Consider the following 12,875-nt stretch of genomic DNA (forward strand, 5'->3'; position numbering starts at 1 on the left):
CTGGGCCCAGCCTATTTGCTCTTAAGCACTTCAAAGCTCAGGTGATGTCTACCTGTCCTCCCTTTGAATCAACAAGCCCACTCATACAAAGGCAAGGCATAACAACTGAGTAGATCCTTAAATTGCCTAGTGCCAATAAGCAAAGATGCTTTACAGACAAAGCATTTAATGAAACCTACTTAAGATATACTATTGCTTTTCCTTCTAAATCCCCCCCCAAAAAAGTATGCTAGCGTCATATTCAAAACCACTACTCCATATAATCAGCTAACACTGGTGTCTGCATTGTTCATATATGCATTTGCCATTTTGCTTATACTAATTGCTTTAGTTTGCAAGAGGACAGGTGCCTCTGACAGTAACAGCTGCCATTTTTAGTTTAGCAGGCAGGGCAGGTGGAGACATAAACAAACAGATTAGGTAGCCTGGTAGCCTTACCATACGATAATCAAAATAGGTGAAAAGCAGTACATTAGATACAAGACCCACTTTCAAGGTCTGGGCCAGATTCCGTTTCCTTGGAAAAACAGCCTTAAGATAAGTGATAAAATTCCAATGTTCTAGAAGAAAACAGTGATCTATTGTTAGATCACTGACTTCCTGGAAAAAAGGATATGGAGCACATTTTGCAGTGGCCTAGTTTTGAAGAGACAGCTTCTTCAATATCAGATTAGCCGTTCACATGAATAGTATTGTTCAAAACTAAAAAACTGCTCTGAGACATTGAAAGGATAAGTATTGCAGCTTCTGGAGCTGTTTCACAGAAGATTTTTTTTTTTAAGAAATGTTCTCATCAAAATAGCTGATCAGTACAATATATCAAGCTTCACAAGAGCTGGCAAGAGCATAAACACTTATATTGTCTCAGAGTGGACTGACAGAACTTATTTTCCAGGGCCTGTGCAAGTTACATTGCATTGGGTCAGCTGCATTTTTTCTAAGTTACATTGCTTTTTTTCACCCAAGGTACTAAAAGACAGAGGAAGAGGTAGTCTACTATCAACTCATTTCTTTTAAAATCAGTGAGGCTCAAAAGTGATTCAAATTTAGAGTTTAAGTAGTTTTTTTAAAAATTTATTTTAGCACGATGATAAATCAACAATATATAGATTAAAAACGTAACAATCGGGATTCTCAAAAAGCAATGTCACACTTACTTGTAATCTTCATTTGCTGCAGTAAAAATGAAAGCTTCCATGGGGTTCCAACACAGTGTATTTGTCCTCATGTTCAAGATAACCTGAAAGATATTTACACATTGCTACCTTGTTATAGGCAAACACTCGTTATAATTTAAAACTTCCTATACTGCTGGAGACAAGCACTTTCTAGATACAGAACTATTGCAGAGGAATAGTGACATGGCAGAATGTTTCCTCAGCAGTGTTAGAAATGAAACTCAAGAACTTCCTGTCCCTTATCGTATGCTTGCTGCTTTGTGCTACACAGCAATTACATTTTCCTCTAAGTCATTTTAGAAGCAAATTATTCTAAGTGGTCACTTAACATGTAAACATGTTAGTGGTCAACGTGTAAACCTGGAATTTCTGAAAAATTTCACTTATCATTTTTACAGAAACTTTTAGTTAAGTGATCTATAAACAAGCCTAATTAAATGTTTATTTCAAGGAATATAGTCATTAATTAACACCGTGAACCAGCATTTGCAAAGCTATTATAACATTTTGGTGTTCTCCCAGTTACTCCTATCCCTTCGTTATTTTATCTTTGAAATTGCAGTTCATGAATTCGCCACGACAGTTGCCATTTCTTGCTGAAGTGCCAAGCAACGCACGTAGAAGTTACTGTCCTGTAAGCTACTCACCGCTATCGCTGTATTAGCCGTGAATCATTTGCTACGCATACATAAGATTCCCTTGCTGCTAATAAGCAGATGGCTACAGAGGCCAGTTTGCCTTGAAGTGGGAGGAAGGCAGCTGATGACAGCCTAATAAAACCATTCTACTTTGCTAGCAGTGGACTAGACAAGAGGCTTTAAGAAGCTGTATGTCGGCCACCCCAACCTTGGAGGGCAGCTGTGGCAGAAGCAGCTGGGTCTCTGTGGGAGAAGGGGAGGCAGGGAGGAGATCAGCTCACACCCATAAGACACAACAGCTTTGGCTTCTGTGGAGTCTTGGAGGAGCTTTCAACCATTGTATTTGAAAATGAATCCCACACAGTATGCCTGACACAAAGTAGATGTATTATTACAGAGCAACTTATTAAGAAACTGAACAACTCTAAACAGAATTTTCCACAATGCTCCAGGCCAGCCATAATCCTACTAGGAAATTGGGTGTTCAATGCTATGGTACTCCAAACTCATTTTTGTTCTCAGCTTACTATACCAAACGCCATAAATTTAATTACCTGTAACAGAATACAGTTGTACAACTATAACTTTTACAATAATGAACACAATCTCAAAGCAAGGTAATGGTGATGACCTCTACTGAATCCCCCACTTCCCCCCCAAAAAAAGATTGTGATTTTATGAGCGTGGGCATATTCTCACGATTCTTATTCTCCGTAAATCCTCACTTCCTAGGTGACATTATCCTGTTCAATATGAAGTCTGTGCTGCAAAATACCGCTCCTTTTCAGACTGAATGTAATCATCAGATGTCTGAAGTGATCTCTACTTTTAAAAGTGACTTTACTGAAAGGATAGGCCACTGAAAGGCCCTATGTGAACAGTAACGTGACAACTAGAATTTGTTCAGATTTCAATATCGTTCTTCTAGTTAAAACCTTGCACATATCTGGGAAGCTAATAATCAAGGCGGGTTCTTTATTCTTCCCTGTCCAAGTTTTTCAGCCACTGCAAAATGAGTACACAACTAATGTTAACACATTATATGGAAAATAAATACTTGAAATCATGCCACAAAATAACTCTATTATTGCTGAAAAATCCAGCTCTTTTTCAAAAGGGGTCAAATTTCGTCGAAGTCCATGATCTGCATCTTGCTTCACTATTTTTTCACCCAAATTTACAAGCATTCAGTTTATTTCAGCAGTAGCATTCGGAATTAAAATCGTGCCTAAGAAAAGGATTCTTTGTACAGTTCTAGCATTATATTCAGTGACATCTATGTAAGGCAACCTGGGCTGGAAGTGATTTAAGTTGCTATAAATACGTTAAAAAAGGCATTTCAGAATGATCTAAACCTGTAGCAGAGACATCTTCTGCCACTATTTTCTAATCAACTGTAGATACACTTAGTCATTTATAAGAAAAAGCCCTATTAAGACAAGTCAAGGCTGTGAAGTCCCTGAAGACTTGGCTATCTTGGTCCATTTATTTTAACTGTAAGCACTTGCTTACAAAGAGTGTCAGCCCAGAGATTTTGAGAATATTTTAACACAAAACCAGATCACTCAAATAATTAATCTGTCCCCCTTTACTACCTACAAGGTATTTGGCTGAGGTGAACAGCTAAGAATGTTACAAGCAATGGAAAATGCAGATACTTCCATCTGTTTAAATGCTAAAGTCTATCTTTAGAACACCCTAAGCTTTCCTGTGATCCCACAGGTTGCACAAGAATGACTTTTAGTTTCCATATGCACCAACTTCTGTTAAAACATCTGCCTCTTGTCATGCAACAGGAGTGCTTCCCTTCACCTTTTCCCAGCTTTTTTAGACTAGGTCTTATTTTGCACTTAGGCAGCATCTCACCATGTTATCTGCCCCTCTTTGAAACTTAAGACTTTGAAACTCACAGACAGGACAAACAGGCAAGAGAGCTGCTGTTTCATGATGTGGAAAGCTGTACTCCTGTTTCCAATAAGGAAGGGACTCCCACTGAGTTCCAGACTCAGGGCAGCGTGTGAGCTGCTTTGCTGATCAAACACCAGGAACACAGCAGCGCTACAAACCAGTGCCCATACATAGGTAAGGTACCTCTAATAAGCAGCCCCCTTCTCTTGGGAGTTACAGAGCTCTTAGCTCTCAATGCAGAAACAGCCATTCAACCTGCCTCTCCACAGGATAACCATCCCTATCCCAGCAGGAAAATCAGTACTGTATCCACAGTTGCAAGGAAGTATCCATCAGTGTCTTACTCCTGTAGCAGGAAATGCACCTAAGCATGCTGCTTACTACACAAGATAAACATATGTATATATGTGCACACATGTATATATGCACATCATATATGTATACTTTTATATAGTTAGCATATGTTAAATTCTGTTAGATTCAAACTTAGTTCACAAAGGCTCAAACTAACTTGTAATTGAAGATCTACAGCACGGGCTACACTCATTTCAACATTCAGGTCTCCAGCTGGCATCACTGACAATTTTTTATAAGCGCTCAGTGGCCCAAACGAAACTTCATTAAAAATTGTTGCAGCACAGGGAGAGACAGAAATACTGTTAGGCCAACAACATTCCTATTTTATAACTAAGTTAAGTACCACGATAGTGTTCCAGTGTATATCAGACCATGTCATTGCAGACAGTACATAACATACCATAAGAATACTGAGTGTATATTCACAAGCCAGAATATTGTATTTCAAGGAGCAAATTGTTAAGATAGTTCTGGGGCTCAAAACTACTGAACTTGATCGAGGTTAATATGTGTGTATGAATTACTGGCTTCTTGTTTAATATCACTACATACATTCTCTTAAAGATAAATAGCAATCTTCACGTCATTGGTAAATTACAAATATGAATACAATTTTGATTCCACTACAAAGTATTTCTGAATATTTATACTAGGTGCATGGGGAGGGTTTATCTCCATGCAAAAGAAAAACACCTTTTCAAATACAGAGCAAGGCTCCCCAGTGGTGGAAAGGAAATGCATTAGAAGGTACCTTGTTTCCTTCTGGCAAGGAGGAGAAAAAAAAAAAAAAATCACATACACAGACAGAATGCAATATAGGAACATAAAGTTCTTATTGTGAAATTGCTGTCAGGTCAGGCACTTTATCAAGAATTACAACAGAGTGAGCATGACAGCCCGTTTAAGTGCAGAAAAGGGCCCTTCTAACTCTGCATGGTTTAAATCCCAACATCAATTCAAACTCAGTTTAAAGACTCAAAATTAGATTATGAAAACTCAGTGAACTCACAGTTCAGAGCCTCCCCTTCTCTATCATCATCAACAATTACAGACTATTTACATATTTAGTATGATGATTAGTGCCATAAGCTTCTGTTAAAAAGAAAAAGATTACCTACCTTCTTTAATGGAGTCGATTTTCTCATATCATATAACACAATATTTCTGTCAGAAGCACAGCTTCCCAAAAGGTATGTCTAAAAGAAAATAAAAGAAAACCAGTGTGTAAGGTCTTCTAAACACTTTCAGAGTCTGTTTAACAGCTTGTGTTAGATACCTAAGCTATTTTGCAAAGCTGGTAGTCAAATAGTTCCTTTTTCAGTCAAGGAAATACATTCAGCATTCTTTCTGTGCAGCTAATTATTCAGCACAAACATTTTAAATAGCTTCCCCTGTAAGACTCAGAATCCACCAAGTTCTTTCTACTTCAGAAGTAACAAGCAATTCCTCATAAACACTTCATCTACGAACACAGCCCAGCCCAGAGATATATACGAATTGCTATAGAAGATCAAATGCAATTGTTTTGCCATGGCAAAGTGGGAAAGTCTTGGTTACAAGGAGTACAGCGCTGGAACAGAAGAGCACTCCACAGCCCCATAACCACTGCGTTGAGTGACTGAGGTATGGGATATGTATTGCTGTGGGCAGACATGAGACCACCCTCCTTTTGTTCCTCCTCTCCCCCACTAACAGAGACAAAAGATAAAAAGATTAAAATATACTGTACTACATTCCAAAGCAATATAGCCATAAAAATATGTGTACACCCCCCTAAATATTATGTTAAAACACATATTAAGATCTAAATTTAGAAAAAGCCATTAAAGATGGTGTTACAGTTTAGATCTTACACTGATCAAAAACAATATTGATTTCCAATATATAACAGAAACATTACCTCAATGGGATTAAATTTTACACTGCTTATGCTATCAAAACCCCATGTCAGAGAACACATGGGACTTGTTCTTTGCTCATCCCAAATGTCCACTTGATGGCCACAGGTGGCAAAAACAGCTTCCTTCCAGTGGTGATCAATTCCTGTGTACACTGTCTTTAAAGAAAAAACAAAACATGCAAAACCCACAAACAAAAAAATTTACAAAACCAGCTGTATACAGACATGTGCAAGAATGTTCTGTTACCAAAAAGATAAACAAATCACTGCATATCAAGTCTGCCATATTTTTATTCATTTATAGTATTGGAAACCAAGCCACCATTGCTACCAGAAACTAAGTCTTATCAGATGCACCCTTACACAACGGACTAGCTTTCTCTGTACTCAGTGTGCATGCCTGCATACATTTCTTGTTAATTTACAATGGAGTCAGCATTAGAAGCCCATTTACAAAGTCCTGGCTGACTCTAAAGCAAATGGCAATTTTAAGGGTATAACCACAAATTTTCAATGGGGACCTGAACAGATTCCACAGACATACAATAATTAAAGTTTCAAGCTATCTATTTTCAAAAAACATTTAATGTTCTTAAAATAAGCTTATCATAAATTGAAATGCTGAAGTATATATTCTTAGTCTGCTTTTGTCAAAAAGAAGGATGTAAAGTTGAAATTTTGTACTGAATGGCTGTGAGGTATTGACATGAAAAAGTAGTTATTTAATGCAGACTAAGCACTGACAATACACATCTGAAGAGAAAGACTGCAGAAAGATCTGACCAGTTTGCAGGAAAGAGATGATTAGTAGAGACAGATCTAAGCAGGCTCTGATGGCATCTGAGATATTACTTCCTGGTTACATGTAAAATAAATGTAATAAAACCTGGAAGATGCTTCAAAAGTGCCATTATAAAATTTGATGCCATCACATTACAACCCATTACGATAACAGGTGATATCAAACTACCTCTCTCTCCTCCAAAAGCTAGATAAGAATTGGTTTGAATTTAATTAAAAAGAAGAGATGCGGGGAAAATCAAGACTCAGATTTACTACCTTTCCAAGTATTGTATGAATAGGTTCTTCTTCCTCTCCATATTCCGGGCTCTCCATTTTCCACTGCTTCACAGTTTTGTCATCGCCAACCTGGAAATATTGGAAAAAAGCATGTACAGTTTTACGTAAGTGTATTCTATTTATTTTACTAGACGTGCTTTGCAATTAAGTACAGGCAGCCTTTCAAAAGAGAATAATCTATGGCATACACAGAAGTAAAGTGCTCTCTCCTGCCTATTTACTGTTCCCTTTTATACCTCCATGTTGTGTTTTGGATCTGTGGCTAAAATAGTGCTGATAAGGCACCAGTGTCTTGGCTACTGCTGAACAGTGCTTGCACAATGTCAAGGCATTTCTCCCCCCACTCTGTCAGCCATCATCCCTGCCTCCCTCATTGGCAAATAGGCTAGGTGTGGACAATAGACCAGAAGGGACACAGGCACAATGGATGACCTGAATTGGCCACCGGAGTATTCCATATAACATCATGCTCAGCAATAAAAACTGAGGTAGTGGAACACGGGGAGGCAAGGGTTGGCTTCTGAAGTGGCTGCTGCTCAGAGATTCTCTGGGGATCTGTCTGCTTGTAAAAGGAGATGACTGATTTCCTGTTTGTCACTGTTTCCCACTGCCACCACCACCTTTCCTTCACCTATTCAACTATCTTTATCTCGATCCACAAATCGTTTCCAGTTTTTAAAAGAGATACTTCCAGGGTCGAATGGGAAACAGGTGAGCTGGAATGATTACTTTTTTTAGGACACACTTTGTGGTTCTTTATCAAATGGCACCTTAAACTGCAAATTATCTTCTGGAAGTCATTTTGATGAGCATGTACACAGTTAAAAGGCACTTTCCACCTCAGTTGCTCCAGTTGCTGGTTCCTAATTCCATGCTACCTCTTGCTCTATGCCAGCACAACCTTTTGCATGGCTGTGTAGTGACCTGGAGCAGGGAAATCAGCCAAAAAAACATTAGCTATACAAGTTTAACTTTCTCTCCTGACAGCACTACTACTGTTTCTTCTTCCCCTCTCTCAATTTTCAGAAAGAGGGTTTGTACAAGGGGATTCTAATTTGGGGTCACTTAGAATTTTTTGCTATGGTTTCCCCTACATCCTAAATATTGTCCTCATGACCTGGTATGTACTTCAGAAATGCCCAGCTCAGAAGAAGCAAAACCTCAGGACATACTAGTGTTCAAAACCAATTCCTTTTATTGTATCATCTTTGAATTGTTTTAATGCAAACCGACCGAAGACTCACTATTTCCAGACAGTTTACATGCAGCTGAATCCATTGTGGCTGATACAAGGTAATAAAGCTTAATTAACATGGAACCATCTTGACTTAAATAGCTCATCTTCAATCACAGTATATGCAAGTGGTTACTTTTTTAAGGGTTTGTGTATCTTTCAATGAACATAATCTACCTACTACTTTAATGAAAACTAGTTTACTCAAGTTCTAACTACATGACCACCCATTAGCAATTTTCTGGTATTTATCCCTTCCACAGGCTTGAACAACATCCATAGCACAGCATCAAAAAGAAAAAAAATCATCAGAAATAGAACTGCCAGGGTCACAGACACGTTTAATAAACATATCCATACAATATTTAAATATTGTATGACAAAAAGTAAGTTGCCCACTGGAAAACAGATGGTGAACTCTGTACCGCTACACGGTACTAAGGAGACACATTATACTTACAGTAAAGAACGATGTACCACAGAAACGAGCACACATGCCTCGAACAAAGCCTTCATGGGCTTGTATAGTACGAATACACTGTCGTTTGGTCAGGTTCCAAATTTTAACCTGTTTAAAAAACAGAAAAGTATTCTGTTGTTGTTGAAGTTTTCTACAGCCCACAACTGTAGTTCATAATTCAAGTACAAGAGATGACATGTGCTGTAATGAAATGGCATAGCCGGCTTGAACACTGGCCAGATTTTGTAATGTTATAACTACATAATTTTTCCCATCTTGAAAAAAAAAAAAAAAAAATTTAAAAGTGCAGCTCTTTCCTTCTTACCCCTTCCCCAGACCCAACCTGCATATTTACCTTATTTTTCCATTCCCCTATTTTTGAACAAGAATTCCAGCTAAAAGAGAGCAGCAGTGACAACTGTAGCAAAAAAAAAAAAACAAACAAAAAACCAAAACCCCTCTGAAGAGAAAAGCACAGAGAAGTAGCCACCAGAACCAACATAATGTTTTCAGTCCAGCTGCGGTACTACATTTTATATAGATGTTCACTTCTCACCTCACAGAGGTTTCAATTTTAAAGCATTTGGGCCTGTTTAAATAACAAAGAAGCGGAAGTCAGTTTTTATATTTGTATGTATTTATAATACCCAGTACTATACTTGCTTTATCAGTGGATAGGAAATCTGGCCAACATTTCATATAAATTTATTCCCCTCCTCTCTGAAAAGGTTAATCTCCCTTACGCTACTGTATGACATACATACCTTCTATAAAAAGCAGAAAGCAACCAGTTACCCAGAAGACAACTTTAAAATATACAAGTACTATCAAATGAACACTGTAAGGGTGACAGAAGACAGAGAAGACAGGAAAGACAGGCAATTTTTTCCTGCAACTGACTCCCATTAAAGTCCCCTTCCTTGCTATTTGTTATATTTTTGTCAAATACAAAATAATAACCATAACAAATACAATCAAATACAGGGTTGGGATTTTTTAGACAATATGATAAATTATTATTCCAGGAAGTTTTTGGTTGTACGCCCCTTCCCCCTAGCTCATTTGACTTCATGTAATCTTAATTTGCAGCTTCTTCAAGGGGACACTGCTCCATCCTGAGGAACCGGATGTCACACCCTCCCACTCACAGCTGAACAGCTGAAAGCTGCTGCCTTTGTGTGCTGGGAGATTACAACCTGCAGTTTGAGAAACATTGCCCCAAACTGGACAAGCTGCACCCCCTGAGAGAAGACAGGGTATCATGCTGAACAAAGACACAAAAGAAAGGTAAGCAGGGGGCATTAATTAAAAAAAGAAGAAGAGAAATTAAAAAAAAGAAGGAAGAAAGGTACCTTGTTTGTTGTGGTTTGTAACTGCAGCTTACCTCTCCATCACATGCTCCAGATAGCACTGTAGACAAACTCTTTGGATGTTTGGCCATGCAATTAACTCCATCTCTGTGGCCATCAAGTGAGCTAAGAAAGGGTTTTGCAAATACACGTTCTAGCTTTGTTGCATTCAAAGCTCTTGTGTACTCTCGCGGAACCTCAAATGGGTGTAATGCAGGGTCATAGTTTCTTGGAACTGCAATCGGAGTAACACACACATTAGAAACCCACAGTGTGTAGTGTAGTACAAGGTAGGCTGAATTCAGAAGCTCTTCTCTTTGATTTTCCTGACACAGAAGAATTTTCTGCAACACTAAGATTTTTACCATTCCTACTGTTTTGAAATTCCTTTGTGGGATCATTAGTATGCTCACTTAACAAGCTTGAAGTTAATAAAGTCTGAAATAACTGAAATTATTTGATGTCCTTTTCAAGGAAAGATATGAACGTACATAACAAACTGGAAGTTGCAGCTATCTTGCAACTATTATTAAAAACAAAACAAAACAAAACCACGAACCACTACAAAGCAAAAAAAACCAAAACAGAAATCCCAAACCACCTCACAATACTAACCTCCTACCACTAAACTCTGACATAGACAGAAAGGACATGGCTACATGGACATGCACAAAGAGCGTCAGCCTAGCTCTCTTCATTTTTAGTCAGCTGCAAGCCAGCCATGGCTCTGAAATGAGACTCACTAGTTTCATTAGCTTGCTCCTCTGCTAACTATCTGGTTTCCCAGACAGAGGTGTTTACATCCAACAAGCTTCAAGCAAGGGTGACTCTGTATCCGCCTGCACAGATGTACCTTACAATAAATCGAGAAAGACAGTGGATATTGACATCATGCTTCTGGTTTTTGTCTCTTTCATTCTATTTCATGCAAAAAGGTTGAAAAGTCAGCGGAGCAACTGAAAACAGATCACTCACTAAGAATTAATACTTAGTTCAGTCCGCTGGTTTCCAAAGACTATTTGATGCATATCAAAACCTCTAAAATCTCTGAGGAAATGGAGTTGGGTATCACTCTGTAATGTGACAGAGAATTTAACAGCTTACACACAAATCCCACTTAGAAAACTAAGATGTATTCAGCTGCTGTCCCAGTGGGTAACTTCAATAATATTTTTCCATGTTATAAGTATAAAAGCACAATTAAATAACTGTAAAATGTTAGTTATGATACTACTTTGTACGACATAACCACCTACCTCTAATCCAATCAAATAATGAAGCATATGCAAATTAAAATAATACAGGTCTGTTGTCCTGCTTGAAATAGTTTGATTTAGAATCATAGAATGGTTTGGGTTGGAAGGGACCTTTAGAGGTCATCTAGTCCAACCCCCTGCACTAAGCAGTGACATCTTCAACTAGATCAGGTTACCTAAAGCCCCATCCAACCTGACCATGAACACTTCCAGGCATGGGGCATCTACCACCTCTCTAGGCAACCTGTTCCAGTGTTTCACCACCCTCATTGTGAAAATTTTTTTTCCTTCTATCATGTCTAAATCTACTCTCCTTTAGTTTAAAACCATTACCCCTTGTCCTGTCACAACAGGCCTTGCTAAAGAGATCGCCCCCCTCCCTCCCATAGTCCATGTACTGAAAGGCCACAATAAGGTCTCCCCAGAGCCTTGTCTACTCGAGGCTGAACACCCCCAACTCTCTCAGCCTGTCCTCGTAGGAGAGGTGCTCCATCCTTCTGATCATTTTTGTGACCCTCCTCTGGACCCGCTCCAACAGGTCCATTAGATGTATTTAGTACATCTCAGATACCCAGAGTTTTATTCCTACACTTTCTGACAAAGGATGGCCATTTTACAAACTTTATTTATGACACTAGTGGAAACTATACCTCATTTCTGTCCTGGTACAGAAGCAAAACTGTGCAACTGTGTAAGATCGGTTCTATGGAGGATGAGCAGAAGAGAGCATGGAAAGTCATAATCTTATCTACCAGGCTACATCTACTGCATCTAAAAGTGTATAAGATCTGCAAATTTCTCCCCGTTTTAATAAGGCATATACAAGAAGGGGGATGAGACGTACCAGGAAAGGCACTGCAGTAATGCTAAGAGTAACCTAGGAGCCCCAGAACGGTGACTAACCCACCCCCGCCCCAACTCCGCACTCCAGCCCTAACGGCGTTCCAGACCCCGCTCCGGCACCTCCCGCACCCAGATGTCGGCAGCCGCCAGGCCCGGCGGCCGGGCACCCAGAGCTCCCCTCCAGCGCAACAGCAGAGGCCGCCCGCGGGTCCTGCCGGCGGGGGAGGCCCGTACCCCGCCGGGCGCCCCAAGGCCCCGCCGCCACCTCACGGCAGGTGACGGCCCCGCCGCGGCAGGAACGGGCTGGGCCGCCCGGGCGCGTGCGCACAGCGACCGTTACCGCCTCCTCCGCCGCCGCCGCCGCCGCCGCCCGCCTAGGCCTGAGCGTTTGCCTTCCCTCCCTCCGCCGCCGCCGCCCCTCAGCCCTCCGGGGCGGGTGGGCCGGGCCTCGGGCGCCGTGCTCACCGCGCTGCAGGTCCAGCTTCGTCTCACGGACGTAGTCGTCGGGGTTCCGGCTCAGCACCTTGACCCGCATCTCGCCGGCCGCCGCCGCCGGGCAACACGCTCGCTCCCTCTACACGTGACCGGATACGCCCGGCACGCAGTTCTCGCGCGGCGCCGGGGCCAACCGTCATCCCACGCCTGTTGGTTGGGCGGGAGCGGCGCCCCACC

The 12,875-nt window shown here is 40.4% G+C and overlaps 1 protein-coding gene across 1 annotated transcript in view; it reads right to left on the minus strand.

Annotated features, from left to right (window-relative positions):
• Nucleotides 1-12,806, minus strand: part of DCAF13 (DDB1 and CUL4 associated factor 13) — a 29,223-nt gene extending 16,417 nt beyond the window's left edge. Inside the window, exons 1-7 of the mRNA XM_064442259.1 lie at nucleotides 12,669-12,806; nucleotides 10,140-10,339; nucleotides 8,756-8,863; nucleotides 7,041-7,130; nucleotides 5,982-6,137; nucleotides 5,200-5,277; nucleotides 1,158-1,240 (exon numbers count right to left, since the gene is read on the minus strand). Coding sequence (XP_064298329.1) covers nucleotides 1,158-1,240; nucleotides 5,200-5,277; nucleotides 5,982-6,137; nucleotides 7,041-7,130; nucleotides 8,756-8,863; nucleotides 10,140-10,339; nucleotides 12,669-12,738 — 785 coding nt within the window. The 5' untranslated portion in view covers nucleotides 12,739-12,806. The remainder of the gene's footprint in view (nucleotides 1-1,157; nucleotides 1,241-5,199; nucleotides 5,278-5,981; nucleotides 6,138-7,040; nucleotides 7,131-8,755; nucleotides 8,864-10,139; nucleotides 10,340-12,668) is intronic.
• Nucleotides 12,807-12,875: the final 69 nt, after the last annotated feature.

Source organism: Phalacrocorax carbo, chromosome 2 (assembly GCF_963921805.1).
Source record: "Phalacrocorax carbo chromosome 2, bPhaCar2.1, whole genome shotgun sequence".
NCBI lineage: Eukaryota > Metazoa > Chordata > Aves > Suliformes > Phalacrocoracidae > Phalacrocorax > Phalacrocorax carbo.